At 47.0% G+C, this 21219-nt stretch overlaps 1 protein-coding gene across 2 annotated transcripts in view; it reads right to left on the reverse strand.

Annotated features, from left to right (window-relative positions):
- Positions 1 to 17841, reverse strand: part of PPP1R13B (protein phosphatase 1 regulatory subunit 13B) — a 90802-nt gene extending 72961 nt beyond the window's left edge. The window contains exon 1 of one of the 2 annotated variants that reach the window (XM_066608135.1): positions 17566 to 17841. In XM_066608135.1, the coding sequence (XP_066464232.1) occupies positions 17566 to 17574 (9 nt within the window). In that variant the 5' untranslated portion in view covers positions 17575 to 17841. The remainder of the gene's footprint in view (positions 1 to 17565) is intronic. The other variant, XM_066608134.1, reaches the window with a different exon arrangement.
- Between the last annotated feature and the right edge of the window lie 3378 nt (positions 17842 to 21219).

Below are 21219 nucleotides of genomic sequence, written 5' to 3' on the forward strand. Positions count from 1 at the left end.
AAAAAAAAATAGTGTAAAAAAAAAAATATTTATATATATTTTACACGCACGCACGCACACGCACACACACGGGCTCAGCCGCGACTTCTCCGTGCTGTCCCCGTCTCTGTACTCCTGATCTATCAGCAGGCGGGGATTTTAAATCCCCGCGTGCTGATAGATCAATAGTGCAGAGACGGGGACAGCATGGAGAAGTCGCGGCTGAGCCCCGGCAGGTGAAGGTCTTTAAATATAAGCCCTTCCCTGAAAAACCCTGAAAAATAGTGTAAAAAATATTTTTTTTTAAATACTCACCTGCCTTCAGCTGCCGGGGCTCAGCCGCAACTTCTCACGCTGTCCCCGGCTCTGCACCATTGATCTATCAGCACATGGGAATTTAAAATCCCCGCCTGCTGAAAGAGCGGATTGTGATTGGCTGAGCGCCAATTACTGGGGGGCTGGCAGCAGGATCCACACATGATAGCTGCGGTAGGGAATTGAAGATTTCCTCTGCAGCATCTGTCACAGATGTGGCAGATGTAGCAGCAGGGAATTCTTTTTATTAGCGGGGATAAAGGGAAACATCTGTCGGCAGCAGCGGAGAGGTAAATTTTGTTGTTTTTTTTTTACACTAAAATTATTGTTTTTCAGGGAAAGGCTTATATGTAAATCCCTTCCATGAAAAACAATTCAGGGGTGCCAGCAGACCATTGTTTTCAGCATAGGGCAACTTGAAAAATGCTCGAGTCTCCAACGGACTTCAATGGAGTTCGTTACTCGAAACGAGCTCTCGAGCATTAGAAAAAGCTCGGCTCGAGTAACGAGCACCTGAGCATTTTGGTGCTCGCTCATCTCTACTTATAACTATATATAATTGGGATGCATCCTTGTACAGTTTGCCACTATCCAATCAATCAGTGCTGATCATGTCAGACTGTTTGAGGACACACCCCATTGACATGGAAAACGGTAACATCCAATTCTCAGTTTATTCGTAGATTTCCAGGAGGTATAAAAGAGCTCTAATAAAAAAAAGGTTCCAGAATTGTTACTTCATGGAGAATACAAGTACTGTATATACTAAACTACTTATCAGAAGAGCTGACAGGTTCCCTTTAATACACAATATAGAAGAGATGTGTAATAATCCCTTGTTCCCATTAAATAAACAATACAGTATGACATACTTTTTCATGGGGCAAAATGATCAAAGCTGCCGTGATGAGAACTGCAAAATTGCATTGCCCGAGGTATAGCTGAAGAAGTTTGTCTTTCCAGTTAATGTATTCATATGTATATAATTTATTGGTATTCATATAGAAATGTCATATTCCCTCACGCTTTATAAATTTAGATTATGTAGGGGGCTGCAGGCTGCGTTCTCCGTATATTCTTGGTCGGCCGAGTCTATACCAGGCCAGGCGATATATGAGGCTGGCCGAAGTCAGGAAGAGGCAAAACTCGACTGGGGAGTCTGAAGTCCCCTTGTACACCTGGGTTAGCAACTGCATTATTGGACTCGTGGCCCCGTTCCAGCCACATCAGTTCAGGTGAAGGCCAGGTTTTAAAATGGACTTGGCGGGCACCAGAGGCAGCGTGGGTGACTAATGAACCCGGGAGGCATTGCCATTGCTGCAGAGTTTTATTTCGAACAGCCAATTAACCAAGCTGAACATCTACCAGCTGCAATGGGCCATAGGAGGAGGCGAGGGATGCTAAGGAACAGTGTTGTAGGACAGACTTCTATCACAGTCCGTTCTACCAACCCAAATGTTCAGAATCATCTTGGGAGGGTTTCAGTCCAGAAGATCATTGCAGCCTACAGATACTGCACTGCAGGAGAGACTCCATACCCACACCAGTCTACGACCTCAGCGCTTCTACACTTCCTGTCTTTTCCCGCTAACACAGGTTCCTCCGATCCACCCTTGCTCCGCTTATGTTCAAAAACGGACATGCAACCCTAAACACAATGAGGATCTGGAAGTGTAATAAAAGCGCAGTGCTCCCATTGATTTCAATGGGAGTGAAGCCAGTACTTTGACTTCCTCTCTTGACCGTTGATCAACGGGGATCAGAGCATCGTATCCCTGTCGATCAACTAGGGCAGCGTGATTAAGCAAAATTATTTGGATTGATTCATCAGCCCATTAAGTGGCCCTCGATTCAATTTTTTCCTTAAATGGGCAAATTTGATTTTATTTAAGTGGCCGGCACACCACAACATTTCCAGAGGCAGATCAGAGAGCACACCGTTTCGGATTCGGTCTCCAGCAGGGTTAGGATGCTGCATACACTAAGCAATTGATTGGAAGTAAAGCATATCCGGCCGGACAGAAAGATTCAGAGGTGTGATGCCTTGCAGCACTTTTATATTGTCCTACTTATACTAAATAGCTTCTGTTTGTGTCTTCAGAAGTCATGGAGAGACCCATAAACTGCTTATGATTTCAGTCGCTTTGCATTGCACTTTACCAGCCTCTCATTAGGTACTAACGGTGTAATGGGCCGTTCTTTTAGTGATGCATAACCTGGCCCAAGTAACACCGACCAGAGACAGTGCGGGGTCAGCTGGCTGCCGGATAAGGTCGATTTCTTGCAGGGGCGCTCTGTCAGTTTAGGCAATGGGCCCCTAGAGAGTCACAAAGCATTAAAAAAAAAAAAAAAAAAAAAAAGGTCATAAAATTAACTTTAAAAAAAATTAAATAAAAATCTTTCCCTCCAAATCACCCTTTTAATGTAAAAAATAAAAACATTAGGTATTGCTGCATGCATAATGACCCACACTATAAACATATTGTGTCCATTTTTCCATAGGTGAATGGCTTTAAAAAAATTAAAAAAAATGTATGTACCCCTAAAAGGTAACAATGGAAACTACAGCTTGTCTCATAATATAGAAGACGTCACGCAGCTCATTTGATGAGAAAATAAAAGTATAACTTGGCCTCTTATGCCTAGATTTTCACAAAAAAAAAGAAAAAAAGTTTAATCAAAGTCAAAAATCATCCAGAAGTTCAAAAACAAAAATCAGAATACCCTTTGATCTGGAACAATTACTCTATTTGTTGCAAGCATTGTGGTGCCTTCATGGATTACAACGTGAAGCTGTATTGTAGCTACGCAAAAGTAATTCAAACAGGAACTCTGTTCCTTCAACCTCCTGACCAGCGCAAGTCTCATAAGTCACACCCTTCTGATCGTAAAGTTAGGAAAGTCTAGCTACATGACAATAACATTATAGGGTAACCGAGCGGTGGTGAAAAAAAAGCCACTCTGAGGCTAGTTACACAAGGGCAATAGCGATTTTGCCGTGAGAAAAATGGCATCTTTGAAGGCAAGCACTTCCTTTTCTCGTAAAAACATTGCTGCCGCTTGCGATTTTCCCACGAGAAAGACAATAGGACTTCCTAATATTAAAAATGCATTACGCGTTGCGATGAAACGAAGGCTGCAAAGACAAATGGGCGATAAAAAAAAAGGAGCAAAATGCAGAAAAATAGGACATACCGCGATTTTTTCTTTGACGCAACATCGCATGAGTGAAAACATTGCAAATGTCAAGGAAACCATTGAAAAGCACAGGTTTCATAATTCTGCGTTTTCACACGCGCTCTCGCATCATGCAATTTTATCGCGTGTGTGAAGCCGACCATAAGAAGACCTTATTACTTACAAACAAGCAGTACTCAACTTCAAGAGTGCACTCACTTCTACAGAACAAGACTACTCCACCACAATCATGTCTTTCTTCATTATCCCACAACACCGATTATTTAAAGACATAAATGGGTTGTGTGGAGAACAAAAAAAAAAAAATAACTGAAATCAAAACAACTTTAAACCCTGCAGTACAAATTTTACAGTCCTCATACTGCCGCCTCCATACGAGCACCTTCTATCCTCACTTATTATGCCCTTCTCCATTAGGCCGGTTTGACATGGCCAAGAAACGCGTGTGAGATTTGTGTGTTGCGAGAATAGTCCTCTGTGCATTTGCTGCTACTGATAACAGGTAAGTTTCTCAAAAACTGCTGCACGGATCCACACAGCAGCCATATCACTATGATCAGTGTGACTGTCACTACTTTGTACTGCCCTCAGAAAAGGGTGCAAAAATATCATGAGAGAGTCTCTTTGCCCAGAAAACTGCATCCCAGCAGGAAATCATCTCATTACATTTCCCAGAATGTTACAGAGTAGATATAACAAGAAATACACTTTGTCATTCTGTGCAGGCATCACATTTATATTATATTAGGTTGTTATGACATAGATGGCTCACAGGAAGCCCCGAACATATCTCACAGGTCAGTACGACATGCTTTATCTTCCATAGGATATATGGGAGCAGAAGACCCACCAGAGGGCCTTAGCTAATACTATAACACTGGACGTACAGCCTCACCTTGTGAGGTGGCTAACTGGACCCTAGAGGACTGGCAACGTGTAGCATGGTCCAATGAGTCACAGGACCTTATGTTTCAGGCCGATGCGGTGCAGACCCCATGTAGCCATGGATCTCCGCTATCAACAAAGCACTATGCAGACTGTTAGTGATTCAACCATTTGTTTTCATGACACGAATACACTATTCCACCTAAACACGTCATTGACCGATGCCCATTACGTTTCCCTGCTTGGTGACCATCTACTGCCCTTCATGGACTTCATGTACCCCACAACGATGGATATTCCAACAGGGTAATGCACTGTGCCATCAGGTCCAAGTTTTCCAGAACTGGTTTGAGGAGCATTCTAGAGAGTTCCTACGAATGGTGCAGCTGCACAGTCACCCAACATGAGCCCAACTCAGCACTTATGGGATGTAGTAGAGGTTCATACCCAAGATGCCGCACCTTCAAGTACCACGGAGCTACGGGTGGCTTAAAAGATGGCTCAACATCATTCCAGATGTCTTCCATCCACCTGTGGAATCAATGCCACATTGAGTTGTTGCAATTCACTGGGCTAGAAGGGGCCCTATACAATATTAGTTCCAGTCCCGTGACTTTTGGCATGTTGGAGTACGTCATGCCAGATATGGTTCTCCACCATGCCCTACTGAGCAGAGGTGGTTAGACCAGAATTAGGTGTAGATACACAGCCTGTGCACAGCAGGAAACCCTGGTATAAGGAGGAAACTGACCAAGTTGTATAAGCAACACTGCGTTCATATACCTAGCTCTAACAGTATATAGAATAAGAGACTAGCGCTGAAAAGCTTAACAAATATATATTTTATAGATGCTACACCAAAGCAGTATGTCATGACTGGAGTATCTATTTAAGTGACATAGCAGCTGTACAGAGGAATTCTTGTCCCTAATATGGAGATAGGTTATCTAGTATGGCGGGACCATTGTTCTATACTGGTCAAGGTTGCTAGGTTCACTCACACAGATTCCAGAGTAAACATGATATTCCGCTGAACTTCTATTATTAACTGTGACTCAAAAGGAGACTATTAAAGGGGTTCTGACATGCATAATGTTTTTATGCTTTAGCAACCATTGTTCCCTGGTGTGCCTAATGGACCCAGAGAACCCACGGTTTAATGGCTGCTAAAGCATAAAAAGATAACACTTACCTTGTCTTCTGTTGTTGTTGACATCGGGGGGTCATCTCCCGGCAGGCGCTGCTCCTCTTTTTCTGTCTGCACGAGCCGCGCCGCTCTGGGATCGCGCGCATGCGCAGTGGAGAGGTGCCCTCTGACAGGGGTCAGGACGGGCTGCGTCTCCACTGCGCATGCACAGCACTCCGGAGTTTAGCCGGACGGACGGGCCGCCCACAGCAAGCACTGCTTGTGACGTGCTTGCTGTGGCGGTCCGTCCGTTGACCTCGGAAATGCCTGACGGACGGACCAGAGCAGGAAGCGGTCTTTTTGACCGCTCCTGCTCTGCTTTAAAGGCACAGAAGAAGATGGCGGCTGGAGGGGACATGCCTGGCGATCGGGCCAGGCAAGGTGAGTACAATTTTTTTTTTTTGATGTCAGAACCCCTTTAAATACCACATATTATAGTTAGAGGCATTTTTTTTTCTTTTTAAGCATTACCAAGTTGGTCCACTTCACCCACCCTATTCATAACTAGAGATGAGTGAGCACCAAAATGCTCACGTCCTCGTTATTCGAATTGAGTTTTTTGTAAAATTCGAGAGCTCTAGTCAAGTAACGAACCCCATTGACTTCAATGGGAGACACGAGCATTTTTGTACAGGACCCGCCGGTTGCCGAGCTTTTTTTTTTTCTGTGTTCGTTCTCCCTCTCCCCTCCGCCAAGCCAGCCACAAACTACCGTTGACATGCGCACCGGGGAGGGGTCAAATCTGACACGTCAGCAGTGGGGTGGGGCCAAAACTGGGGCGGGGTCAAACACAGCGTGATGCTCGGTCTAGTAGCGAGCACCATTGAGTATGCTAATACTCGAATGAGCATCAAGCTCAGAAGAGTATGTTCGCTCAACTCTATTCATAACACATTTTCTGTTAAAATACTGTAGAAAACAAGTTTTTTTTGTTTGTTTTTTAAAAACAAAGAAAAACAAAAAATTAAAAAAATATAAAAAAAATCACCCAACTGCTCCCATTCCACTGGTGCCAGATTCCCTGCTGCAGCGATGATGACATTGGCATCAGGGACATGGGACCACTGCAGCCAGTGATCAGCTGCTACAGTCACACATCCTGTTGGGACATCATGAGCGCTTGCAGTAGGAAGCAGAAGCGGTGGAGGATGGGACAGAGGGAGAGGATTGGTTCACTGATCCCTCACATCGGCTGGCGATCTGCTGCAGCAGTCACTAATCCAGTTGTCAAGACGTCATTGCTGCCGCAACAGGAGGCAGACCGCAGCAGCGGGATTGGGCACCGGCCGAAGAGATTATGATAGTTTTCCACTACCATGAGCAGGTTTCAATTAAATCATATTGTAGAGACTTTTTAACACCTGAACTGTAATAAAACTGATGTGTGTGTGTGGGGGGGGGGGGGGGCACTCCTATCAGAATATGAACTCGGCCTTGTTATTCCCTTGTCACGGTATTGGAGACCGAGATTTGGGAGAACCGACACTAAATGGAATGTTGCCTCACATCTGTTTCATCTATGCAATTTTTGATTGTACAACAATTTTTTTTACTGCATCAGATGACTTCTAGACAAATTCTTCTCAACACCAAATCCGGTCTCTGCACCACTGATTAATAATACTACCCCGCTCTCTGCTCTGTTATTGCATAGTAAAAACTTCTCCCCCCCCACCGCCCCTACAATTAACAAAACATTTTCACATAAAGTTTAACCAATTTCCTCTTCTGTTGTGTTGTATAGAATTGTTTGACATGGTGAGACCCACAAAAACTCCACCGGGCCGCACCAGAAGGAACAGCGCAGTTGTAAAGTCTGAAGACTGTTTAACTGGCTGGAAGGGGAAATGACGATTGGGTTGATGATTTACTGGCAGTTTGCTAAGCCTCGCTGCTACAGGGAAAGTGTATAGGATTACGTATAATAGCAGGAGAGGATTATGCGGACATCATTCAGGTAATCTATATTATAATCAATTCAAGAAGGGAATAAATTATGTATTCATAGTGTAGTTTTCCCTTAAAGGGGTCGCACAGCATAGAAGAACATGGCTTCTTTCTTTCAAAAACAGTGCCACACTTGTCCACAGGCTGTCAGGGGCATTACAACTCAGCCCTATTGACTAAAATGGAGGTGAGCTATAATACCACACACAACCCATGGACAGGTTTGAAGCGGTTTCCGGAACAAAGCAGACATGTTTTCTTCTACTCTTGTACAACACCTTTAAAAAGGGATATTCGGGTTACTTCATGTTATTTCAAATTTTCACCCATCCACGGATGATGGATGGGTGGGGGTCTGATCACTGGGACCCACACTATTCCCAAGAAGAGAATCCCGTTTTTCCATTCCTTGTCGCTTCCGGGTGGATACTCCCACCCGCAGTGACATCACTGAAACGCGCAATTCCGTCACACAAAAAAAAATATGAATGTTCCATTTTCCCGGCGCATTTGTGGCAGAAAAAAAACACATCTTGAACTCAATAAACTAATTGGCCCAAGAACGCGCAAACAGTACAGGCAGTTGCTCGCGCACATATGCAATGCCAATGCGCAAAAACACATATGCTCGTGTTGGTTCTGGTGCATCTTGTCTCCACGAGAAGTATGGGTGGAGACAAAGTGATGGACTGTATCTGCCCCGTTTACGCCCTCATTCTCCTGATTGACTTCCTGGAGGGTTAGGGGTAGGGTTACGCTGACAGCAATAGCAGGGAGAGGGGGGGGGGAGGGTTTGCCATGCCGGGAGGGTTAGGGTTACTGTTACGGTTAAGGGAGTAGCTGTGGCTGAAGTTTGCGTTGGCTGGAGGGTTAGGGTGAGGGTTAGTGTTAGGGGTAAGGTTAAAGGAGTATCTGTGGCGCTACTTGCGAACACGGCTTCACTAGCTGGCTGAGCAGCAGCATAAGCGGCCACAGCAGGACAGAGTGACCCGAATGCTGCAGTAGCAGCACCTGTAGCTGGGTGCTGCGGACGCGGCTCAGGCCAGCAGCATTGGAGGGTGACACCGCTGTTTGCCACAGCCTGAGTAGCATTGGGGAAGGGAACGCAGTCTCTAACCCTCGTTGTTGGTAGTGGAGTCAGCACTGACACCCCTGCACGGCAGCGGCCACCCATGACACTCACACAACGTACGAGCAAAAATTGTTTGTCCCGCTGGGGACAATGACAGCGGGGAGCAGCCAGGAAAGAAGGGAGCGCCATGCACACGGACATCAGCCTGGAGGGGACATGATGGAAGAGCAACAGGGAAAGTTAAGGGACCAGCCCCAGCCAGTCAGGAGCTTGGGGCGTTCCGCAAGTCCACCCAGACAAACCCATTTCTCCACCCAGGACAAACCCTGGTCTCCACCCATAGTCCCAGTGGAGACAAGATGCAGATGTGTTCATCTGCGTCTCCAGTGCAGAGCCAGCACGACACCCCGGACGGAATAGTGCACCATGCTGCGCTATTTAATCTTGGAGAATTTTGAGCAGCATGGAGGAAGCGATTCATTATAGTCAATGGGGTCTTTTGACACCACTTGAGTCTGGGATGTGCCAGATTTGGCACTTTCGATATTTTTGATGTTCAGCTCCTAGAATGGAGCTAAACCATGAAAATTATATTGGAGCTGCAAAGAAGGTGTCAGTGTGGTCTTAGATGTCTAACTGGATCACATATTAGCGGTATGACTATTATACAGTACCCGTATTTCTATACCTACACATATATAAATACCCATAGAAACAAAATGTCACTTGCAGAAAAGATTGGATGGAGACTGACTTCGCAGCACTTAGTTACCATAGAAACAGCAAAAAGCTAAAATGCTGAAATTCATCAATTCTCCTTGAAGTCACACACCACATCCTCCACCATCCTTACAGCGGCTATGCACATTATGAAGGGTTTTAGTTTTTTTCTTAGTCCAAGTATTGAAAACAGCACATATATACATGTAACCACAGGCATGAATGTCAAGGGGCATATTTTACTATGTGTGAATGAGTGAAGTGACCCCAGCACGCGCTACAGCGCCTCTGTTCTGTCAATCCTGGGACAACATGGTCAGATTACCTGTGTGCTGTCGGATGCAGGTGGCGCCCAGGAATCTTGAGGCACAACTTGTACTCGGACGTTTATATATGGTCTAAGAGATCAGCTGGAAACCAGGCACTAAGGGCCCATGTATGCAGACATTTTCTGTCCATGTGCGGTCTGTATTTTTTACCAATTTGAATATGGACTGCTCAAGGACCCATTAGGCTGGGTTCACACTGGGTGGAATTGCCGCGGAATTGCCGTGAAGACTTTTTGACGACAATCTTAAACCTGAGCCTAAGCAGCAAAGTGGACGAGATTTGCAAAAATCTCATCCACACGCTGCGGACAAGCTGTTGCAGCCAAGCTGCATTGAAACTGACTTGCCGCGTAGAATTCAAAGCCCCAGCATGTCAATTTTATCGCAGTTTCCACTGCAGACTTTCTCCTCTCTACAGGGAGAGATGGCCACATCGGAATACAGGCGGTGAAGCAGCTTCAAAACCTGCGCCGGACGGCTGCCTTTCTGCAACGGAAATCTCATTGAATTTCTGTGGATTCCCTCTGCAGACATTCCGCATTATCTAATGCAATCCTATAGCAGCGTACACGGGCGGAAATTCTGCGGGAAATCCCGCTGCGGGATTTCCACCCGCGTGCAGGAGGCCTTAGGCCGGCTTCACACAGCCGAGATGGGCTCCGCCGCAGAATTCCGCAGCGGAGCCCGTCACGGCACCCCCCAGAGACCCCAATACTTACCTCCGACTCCAGCGTCCTACGTCCTGCACGGCGCTTCGGCGCACATGCGCAATAGAGCTCGTGATGCGCCGCAGCGTCACGTGACACGCCGGCCGCATCATATGACACGCCCACAGCGTCACATGACGCTTCAGCCGCGTCATATGATACGGCTGGCAGTAAGTGGGGAAGCGGTTTCACGCTATCTTCCGCTGTGCTGCAGCGGAAGATAGCGTGACGGACGGCTTCCATTGACTGCAATGGAAGCCGTCCACACGTACACCCGCGGCAAATAGAGCATGCCGCGGGTGAGGACGGATGATTTTACGGTGCGGAATTCCGCACCGTAAGCATTGTGCTATTAGGTTCATATATATATATGCGCATCTATGCAACAAAAACACATGCACATTCAAAAGAGGAAATCAGGCCATTTCTCACAGACCAGGATTGTGTAAATGAGCCCCAAGTGTTGAGTTCCCCTACAGCTCCAATACATTACATGGTGCCCATACAAGTCAGTGGGCTGTTTGTGTAACGCAGAAGGGGTTCTCCGCAGAGAGACGCCCTTTTGGCTGCTCTCCACTCTGGCTGAGCGATGAGGGTCCTGAACAGAGGAGGTGGTATTAAGGTGGTTGCCCTGTGAACACTGTCACAGGAATATCCCTTCACCTCAGAATTACCTATGAACATATGAAAATGGGCTCTCTAGACCATCCTAGGATGTAACTAGGACAGGTTGAATAGAACAGAGTGGTTATGTGCCAGGGCTACAAGCAGAACTACCGCCATACTGTTCAACATTCCTGTCAGGCTGACTGGTAGGGACGACTAGTGGGCTCTGTTCTCTGACAAATCTGCACAGTAATATACGAAAAAAATAAGATATCAATGTATAACCAGCCAGGAGTCGGGAAGAATAGGTGAAAACCCTACAGGAAAACAGGAGAGTAAATATTCTAACCAAGAAATGGATGAACAGAACTTTTAGCACCCGATGGAAGTACCCAATAATAATAATTGCAGGCCTTATACTATATTTATTGGCTTGTTTTCATCCAAGTTGGAGTCTTCCTTTGAGAGGATTTAAAAAAAAAAAAAAACACTTCAAATTCTTTTGTTGTTCATCCCAAAGTGTAACGCCTGTAAATAGACGCCTACATATGTAACATCTATAAATATTTTAGTCAGCAGGTGACGAAAAGATCAGAAAACCCATTAGTGGTGGATTGTGTAGATCCTCTGTGCTTACTAATCATCCATACAGCGTGAGATATGTAATCATGTTAATAATACCAGCCTGCTATGTGGATATGAAGCACTATGAATGTAATTCTCCCGTGACTAAACACCCTGACATCTAACTGTCGCCACCCTCCCGGCGGGTTACGTGTGATGGGTGGAATGTCAGCACGTTTTATTAGGGCTGGGGTTAGACATGACTGCAGTGATGTAGCATGTTATGTGCTGAGCTACAACCATGGAGCGCACAGAAGGATAGTGATGGCGTTTATCATTGGCGCAGACAGCGGCTCATCTGTATGGACGGCTGTCCTGTTCAGGGGGCAGTGCCAGGCACCGCCACACTGGTATGTGTTGCCACTACATAAATAGAGAAGCAAGCCAACTAACCAATTGGGGGCCAAGGGATAAGACCCAAACCATAATACATTGATTGCCTATTCAAAAACAATCAGCTCCCTTTTCATGCGCTCCCGATGACTAGGTAAGGGACCCTCCCATAAGCAGTTGTGGGAACCCAGTACTAAATGGAGGGAATACATTCGTGTGTATGATCTCATGCAAAAGAATGGAGTTGATATTTGTGCGTCTCACCACGATTTTCTTGCCCATGTGCAGCCGGCCTCAAGCAGACAATTCCTTTAAATGAGAATCCCATGAACACATCTGCATGGGTTTCCACCTGGAATACCTGGTGATCAACTGCTCTCTGGGCCAGTGTGCTCATACAATGGTGAGCTGATTTCTGCAGGAAGCAGACAATGAAAGGCTTGGTATGGCAGACCAATGGGAACACTTATAAAGATTTTACTCCAGTTTTTCACTTAAAAAAAGTCTAATTTTTGTGTAAATGTGTATTTACACAAAAGAATTACGACTTTTCTCCTCTCTGCACCCGCCCCTCCACTTTTCAGAAAAGTGGGTGGTGTTTGTCAGGAGGGTACATGGCCTCCCCGGACTAACAGATTTATGTATAATTTACACCAGGAACAACCCGGTGTACATTTCTGTCTAGACACACAGAGCTACCGGTGTGTACCTTTTCATATATTCAGCGCACAGTGTGCCTGGGGAAATTGTACTGATTCTACTCCTGATGCAGGAAATGTCAGCTTAATAAATTCCTATTAAAGTAAAAAGGAACTTCGCCTGTAATACCAAGACTGGCCCCCACAGTCTGAACAGAGCTGTCTACTTCCTGCAGAAATCAGCTCAGTGTATGAAAGAACTAGCGCGACAAGCAGCTGATCGGTAGAGCACCCAGATACATTTACACAGCCACTTCTCCATACGCTTCTCATGAATAATCCAATGGAGAGAAGCAAGTCTACATCCGAATGACTGGGGAGAACGCAGTTTTCCTCTGCTATTGCGATCTGTGTTAAGGAGACCATATTAAGGAGCTAATGTAGTTCTATAGGACTAATCACATGGCCATATTTTTTACAGCCGTTTTTCAAAAACACAGCAAATACAAAAGGCAAATTTTTATTTTTTTGCTTCCGTATTTGTATTCTTTTCTTTTACAGATTAGTATTTACCCAGTAGAAAATAATTACAATATAGAGGCAAATACGGATGAAAAATTAATGACATGCGAATGTAAGGTCTTTTGAAACATGTCAAAAACGCAGATCTGTATTACGGATGTGTTTTTATGTGCTTGTCCAAAACTGGCCCTAGGAGAAGTTCTCACATATCTGGCCCTAGAGCTCACAAAATACATCTGAAGTAGTAAAATAGTCTCGCAGAACCAATTCTGTGCTCCTATCTAGCAGATTACTTTAATGCAATGAGAGACAGTCATCAAATTGGCCAGACAGCTCTTTTGGCTTCAATCTCCATGATACCTAAGCCAGAGAGAGACTCTGTGGACATACAGAATTATCGCCCCATCTCCTTAATAAAGCTCCTCACCACAATCCTAGCGGCACGTTTAAATATGGCCCTTCCTTCACTGGTTGGTAAAGATCAGGTTGGATTATTCCCAGGCCGTCAGGCCCCTGACAGTGTCAGAAGAGTAATCTACCTCACCCACCTCTGTAGAACCAGAGGTATCCCAGCCATGCTACTATTCCTAGACATACACAAAGCTTTTGACACTCTAGGTTGGGAGTACCTGTTCTTGGTCCTTGTACGGTGGGGGTTCCCTGGCGAGTTCCTCTCATGGCTATGAATATTATATGCCCATTCCAGGGCCTTTGTGCGTTATAGGGGCTTCTGCTCAGATATCTTCCCGATCCACCAAGGGACGCGACAGGGTTGCCCTCTGTCCCCTTTACTTTTCATTCTGGCCGTAGAACCTCTGGCTATTAAACTCCGCAATAATCCTGATACAAAGGGGATTGAGGTCGCTTCAGTACACCACGAACTCCCACTGTTTGCAGATGATTTTCTAATGTTCATAACCTCTCCTCACACTACCACACCCAACCTTATGGTAGAACTATCCAGAGTCGGGTCTCTCTCCGGTTTAACAATTAACCACTCAAAATCTAAAGCATTTAACCTCACGCTATCTTCCGAGTCGATAGCTTTGCTCCATTCAAACTTTTCCTTTCAGTGGGCGACGGGCTCGGTGGACTACCCGCGCATCCACTTGACAAACTCCTATGCATCCCCTCCTCCGCAAAACGAGGGTACTCCTGGAAAGTTGGAGCCACTACTATATTTTCTGGATCGGGAGAGTTAACTCCTTAAAGAAGACGCTCTTTCCTAAGCTGTTATATTACTTCAGAGCTCTTCCAATACAGGTACCTGGATATATGCTGAGAACTCTTCAGCCGATGTCCCTTCGATTTGTCTGGAACAACTCAGTTCCAAGATCTACCTTGTTTAGACACAGACGGAAGGGCGGTTTGAGAGTTCCTAATTACTTAAAGTACTACCACCAGGCGGCCCAGGTGGCTCAGCTAGATCTCTTACACTCCTCCTCTAACCCCTCTCTGGGTGTCCTTAGAAGCAATTGAAATACACCCCCTTAATACAGACTATTTTATGGATACCGCCTAATCATAGGCCCCGAATCAACAATCTCATTATCAGCCACTCCCTTCATATCTGGGACTCCATAAAATATTCAGGGAAGCTAATACCCCCTCACCTGCCACTAATGCCACTCCTGCGAAATCCTATGTTTCCACCGGGAATGGAGTCACCCCAATCCTTTGTGAATTGGTCAAAATCAGGCCTCACCAAAATTATACCAATTGCTTTCAATAAATGGACCCACCCCTTTTCCTACCCTACAGGAAAAATATAAGTTACTGCCTTCGGAAGGGTTTCGGTACCTACAGCTAAAACATTTTATTTCCTCTCTCCTAAAGTATACACGTTCTCCATTGACCTTAACCCCATTTGAGAGATAGTGTTACGCAAAAGACCCCATTTCGCAAATTTACTCAGGATTGGTGCATTCCCCCTACCGCACACAACATACGTAACACGTTGGGAAAAGGACCTCGGCGAAACACTCTCCGAAGAGGACTGGACCCAGATATGGGAATCTACTAACAGCAGCCCAGAAATATATCAATGCTAGGAACTTCATTTAAAATCTTGTTCCGCTGGTACTTAACCCCAGACCGAGTGGCCCATGCAATACCCGGATGTTCACCCAACTGTTTCCACAGATGCTCGACTTCGGGAGATATGCTCCACATCTGGTGGTCCTGTCCTTGGGTAAGGAGGCTATGGATTTGAGTTTACTCCCTAATATATTCAGTCACAGGCCAAAACATACGCAAAAACCTTTGGGAAGCGTTATTAAACAAACGAATAAGTAATGTACCCCCCGACTCTAGAAAACTTATTTTTTTCCCTTTTTCTAGCCACAAAACAAGTTATTGCCCGTTCATGGCGCAAAGCTTCCTTGGACTTTACCGAGGTCAAGCACAAGATGAATTGGTATCTAATAAATGAAAAACGGACCTCTATTCTAGCTGATAGGCATGGAGAATTCTTGAAAATATGGACTCCTTGGCTAAAATATACTCTCCCCCCACAAAGTAATGGATCCCTAGCCTCCCTGTGAAAGCAGCAATATCATAAAATGCCCACTAAACTGCCAGCCTACAGCCCGAAGCTGTCTCTTGCAGTGTCCACCCCATGGGAAAAGCTCCTCCTGTCTCAGAAGTTACCCTTACCCCCGTCCCAACCTACACCTATACCCCCTTAACTCAAGTCAGTCCCTGGCCAGGCCGTTAGTATTCCGATTGTATTCAATAGCAGTCCAACTTCAAGATTGGACCAGGACACCGAGGAGGAGAGTATTCTTCATTTGAATTTCAGCCATGTTTTCTTCTCTCTTCTCCCTCAATCTACATAATTGTGGACGGCTTGTGTTGTGTATTAATGAGACTATGACATATTCTAGTCAAATGTTTATTGCATTATTGTAAAATTTGAAAATTTCAATTAAAAATTATAGTAAGAAATAAATAAATAAAAAAATAGTCTCCATATATTTACCGCACAGCAGCCATAGACTTCTATTGAGCAGATGGACGCCCATTTGGCGATGTTGCTATTATTTTTTGTGTTAGTAGTACACTTTTCATACCACAGAATTAATCAGGGGTTCAGCGAGGTTTGACTGTGTTCAAACTTTTTAGCAGGCACGTAGAGGAAGAATTAAAAGTCCACTATTAACCAGCTTCTCCCCCACTGAAATCAATAGAACACAACGTGAAGAGCACCACAATGGAGGCGTCAATACTCTCCAGGTTACCAAGTATTATCAGTCACACTGAAGAGACGGGCAGTCATCGCCAAACAGCATTACCTGTACTAAGAGGAGGAAGATGGCAGCCGGGGGACACAAATGACCTTTCGAGAATCAGCGTGGTGAGTGACGTTCTGCGCTCAGTTATCTCATCCCACTAAGTCTTATTGGGCAACAGCAGACTGCCAAATATATTGATTCCTATTCGCGAAAGCCAGAGACCTACATATATAGAGTAATACACCCAGAAATGGTACAACATATAAGCTAATTGGCTTCTGCTACATTGTTGTTCTTTTTTGCCTTCCTCTGGATCAACAAGGGGGGGGGGGGGAATGGAAACAGGCTGAACTAGATGGACATTGTCTCCCTTCAGTCTAATATACTATGCCAGTTTAAGGCGGGATTCCAGCGAGCGTACATGTATTTCTGCCGCATATTTGCACACACAACTGCTTGAGAAACACTTCCTACAGTCGAAACGTTGCCTGTATTTTACACTATGGGGGAATAGAAGTTGATTTTAGTTCACCATCTGACGCTGCTACTATCTTTGATCCTCCGGAGGTATACGTCAGGAGTATTCGCCTGCGCAGGCATACACGGGCGTGCGTCACCCACTGCCTCCCATTATAACATAGGACGACTCTTTACAGGCGAGCGCAGCACACTACGCTTCTCTATAAGGGTATACCCTATACGCCAACGCCTGGCATAGGCCGAAAGAACACTCTTTGGCCTCTGCCAGCTATCTGCAATACAAGGCTAAAATTGAAAAGGGAGATATATTTTACACACACCAACAATAGCGGTATTATAGAAATGTATATACCTAGAACTAACAATACACACAGATTAAAAAGAAAAGACCCTGTAGGGATCAATAAGGGATCAACGACTGCCAGAACACCCCAACGGATCACCAGGACAATCCCGAGCAGCCAGATATTCAGGACACCATTTAACTCCTAAATGCCAGGCCAGCCATCCCACCAAGATATGACCTAGCAGACCACCATCATAGATCACAGCTCCATGTCCTCCATCCAGAGGAGCCGGACACTGCAGTGCCCTTCATGGAGAATCACTGCAATGTGCCAGGGCTGTCAGTGCAGGGGATGCACAGCAGGCAGCATCCATACTCCGGCTGAGCCCTGCACCACTGATATATATTATATACACAGGCTATACATAATCCACATGCACTGACATGACTGCAGCTGCACGGGAGATCACATGATAATGACAGCTCCCGGGGCTGCAGCTCTTACCGGCATCATGTCTGCAGCGGCTCCGGTGACAGCTGGGGGGCCCGGTGTCTGGGCTCAGTCCCCCACCCCCGCCCTTAACGTCCTGCTCGCTGCTCCAGGGATCGGGTTGGGAAATCCAAGCACGAAATGGCTGCGGATCCGCAGGGCAGGCCTCTCCTCCCCCCGCTGTGGCTTCCTCCTCCTCCTCCTTCCTTCCTTCCTGGCGGTGGCGGGGATAGGTAGGACACAGGTTGGGAAGGAGAGGGATGCGGCGGTGCAGGGAGGAGGAGGAGCGGCGGGAGGGGGGAGGGACGGGAAGATGGAGGCCGGGGCGGGGCGCAGGTAGTCAGATGGGAGGTGATGGACGGCTCGTGCTGTGAGTGACAGCTGTGGCCCTGATGGACAGCCGGGCTCGAGGCGGGGTCGTGACGTCACAGAGAGGAATGTCAGGAATGAAGCAGAACCGGGCGACACAGAGCAGCTCCGCCCCTCCGGCGGCGCTCAGGTGTGCGCGGACATGTGTGCGGTCCCCGGTGACTCAGGACGTGCCGGCTGCTGTCACTGTCTGAGCTACAGGGAGCGGGGCGGCCGCCGGGCACACGGCAGATATAGCAGCAGATATAGGATTCCTGCTGTGCAGGCCCCTATAGGACTGACTAGGTGCGCAGGGTAACAGGTGCGGGATATGGGGCCGGGATGGAGGCTTTACCCCCCTGCAGCTGACCCAGCAGTGCTGTACTGCAGGCGCCAGGGGCAGTAACATACATGTGTGTTGGGGGCTGCACATTGCGGGGTTCCTTTTCCTGCTCCATTCAGGCGAATCTCCTTGCGTAACTGGTCCGTCTTATGACTTAGCCTACGGCCTCATGTCCAGGGGCGGGTTTGAATTCCGGGATCTATGTGGTGTACCTGTGCGGATGATCCGGAGTTCAAGCCGCCCATAGGCTATTCATGGGCGCCCGCAGCTTAGTTAAAGCATGCGGGTTTGTCTTCTGGACCTTCCACTCCGGAAAACAATTCACTGCATGCTGCATTTTGCCGCGGGTCCCTTAGGGACGGCTTCCATTGAAGTCAATGCAGCTGTCCAAGCAGCGGCACCCCCGGACCTGTCAGTCGGGGTGTGCTGCGGGAAAGCAAGAGATTCTTAAAAAATCTTCAATGCACGGAGGAGATGCCGGACGACGCGCACGCGGCTGGAATGTCCTCATGCCGCGGGCAGGGTGGGATTCCACGGCGGGGCTCCAGCCCTCGGAACCCGACCCACTCGTGGACATGAGGCCTAAGGCATGCAGATATTCACTGCGGATGACCTACGAGTCGTTGCGTAAATGAATTTTAAATGCTTGTGGAAGATTGCAGATTCAATGGTTTTTCCGTGAGATGTACAGAGGATCATCCAAGCGGGGGGAAAAGCGCAAGCCCAATGGTGCCCTCCCCCACCTCCCTGCCTGGTCTCCAAGTAACCTGAGAAGTATCCGCCTACATAGAGATCAATGGAGCCTGTCTGCGTGGAATCCGTACTAAAATGGAGCATAGTGCGATTTATTTTCCACGTGTGGAACCCGCAAATCAAATCCGCATGTGTGCATGGAGCTAAGGACGCTCCATGCTTTCCTACGGGTGACTTGAACAGTGGATCTCCCATGCGGGTGCCGATCGTGGATTTCGCAATTCAAATCCACCTGTGTGCATGAAGCCTAACCGTGGCCCACGGGCCCCATCGACTATAATAGGGTCCATTCAGTTTCTGCTCAGCTAGCAGGTATTTTCTTCCGGTATCTTGTGGTAGATCTGCAACAGAACCTCCAAGGGCAGATGTGAACCCGACCTTAAGTGGATACAACGCAGTTTACTAATGCTTGGTTAGCGCTATAACTCAGTCCGTAGCGTCTAAATAAGGTGTCCCTAATATTGTGCACACAAGTGTAAGGGCTCACGTCCATGACTGTGTTTTCACCATGTATTACGCATGCGTTGCACGGCCACATGATACGCGATGAATGATACATGTGCGTGTAGATACACATGAGGAATAGATCGCAGCATGCTCTGTTTCACTGCATAGACCGCAGAGTAAGCCATATACAGTGTATAGGCAGCATATGAAACGCTGTCCATACACAATACATTGCGTACAGGCGGCAACTTATACGCATCACCACTGTGAAACAGAGCAGGGAATTCGGAGGGAAAAAAAAGTCGCACTGCGCATGAGCAGCCATACGCAGTCTCTGCCGGCAGACCCACTGTTTACAAAATCAATATGAGGCTTTACCCTGTGGGGAGGCGGGGAACACTGTGCCTCCCACAACAGACCTTTGATACTAACCTGTAGGAGACACGGAGATCAAGAACCTTCCCTAAATAGAAGAGTGGGGGTGTAAATGCGTTTTACCAGCACCTTCACATGTAATGGAGGGTCTCTTCCTGGGAATTAGTTGCGAATAACAATAACTGGCAGCAGTACAGCATATAACATACTGAAAATAACATCAGCAAGTACTGAAGTCCTGAAGAAACTGTACATATATACTGGGGTGTATATAGAGAGTCCCGGGCACAAAACCTCCAGACCACAATGGAAGATGATCCTTGGATGACTGTAGATACAAGATTCCACTGGAAGATGACCAGCAGTAGATCAGGAGATCTAGCATTACAAACTGGACCACTCACTCCCTATTGGCCATCAGATGCCTAGCTGGCCCTATGCGTTACTACACACTGACCCTAACTAAGCTACTATATGGCCTCCTTCCCACGAGCGTGACGGGCTCCGCCGCGTAATATTACGCTGTGAAGCCCGTCACGGCGCCCCCCAGAGCCCCTATACTTACCTGCGGGAGATAGCGTGAAATCGCTTCCCCGCCCACCGCCGCCGCGTCACCGCCCGTCACCGCCCACCGCCGACGCGTCACCGAGCGTGTCACGTGACGCGGCCGGCCGTGTCACGTGACGCGGCCGGCCGCGTCATATGGCGTCATATGACACGCGGCGGTGGGCGGGAAAGCGTTTTTTCACGCTATCTCCCGCTGGTTACAGCGGGAGATAGCGTGAACGGACGGCTTCCATTGACTGCAATGGAAGCCGTCAGTGCGTACAGCCCGTCCTCACCCGCAGAAAATAGAGCATGCTGCGGGTGAGGACGGGAGAAATCGCGGTGCGTAATTCCGCGGTGGAATTACGCATCGTGAGCATTGTGCTATTAGGTTCAATAGAACCTAATAGCTGCGGGCAACGCAGCGGATTTTCGCCGCGAATCACGCGGCGGAAATCCGTTCGTGGGAAGGAGGCCTATCACACTGAGTATACCTATACTGCATAGCTACAGTTTGAGGGCGCGGTCACACGAGAGTAGGCGTATTTACGTTCGCACGTGCGCAGCGTTTAGTCGCCGGAAAGAACGTTTTTCGGCGATCATGACCAGAGCTAGAAAGCGTATTATCGTTTGTTCCTACTTTGCAAACTATCTTTTCGGCCATCGAATATACGTTGGCACGTATTTCGGTCGCATATGTTCCGTTTTTTTTTCGGGTTGCCGTTTTTACGCGCCGTAAAATCGCCCGTGCGAACGAATACATTGGAAACCAATGCCTCAGATGGTCACGTTTATACGATTGGGCGCAAAAACGCGCCGTTTATGCGATCGTGTGACCGCGCCCTTACAGACTAAAT

This window comes from Eleutherodactylus coqui, chromosome 6 (assembly GCF_035609145.1).
Source record: "Eleutherodactylus coqui strain aEleCoq1 chromosome 6, aEleCoq1.hap1, whole genome shotgun sequence".
NCBI classification, from domain to species: Eukaryota; Metazoa; Chordata; class Amphibia; order Anura; family Eleutherodactylidae; genus Eleutherodactylus; species Eleutherodactylus coqui.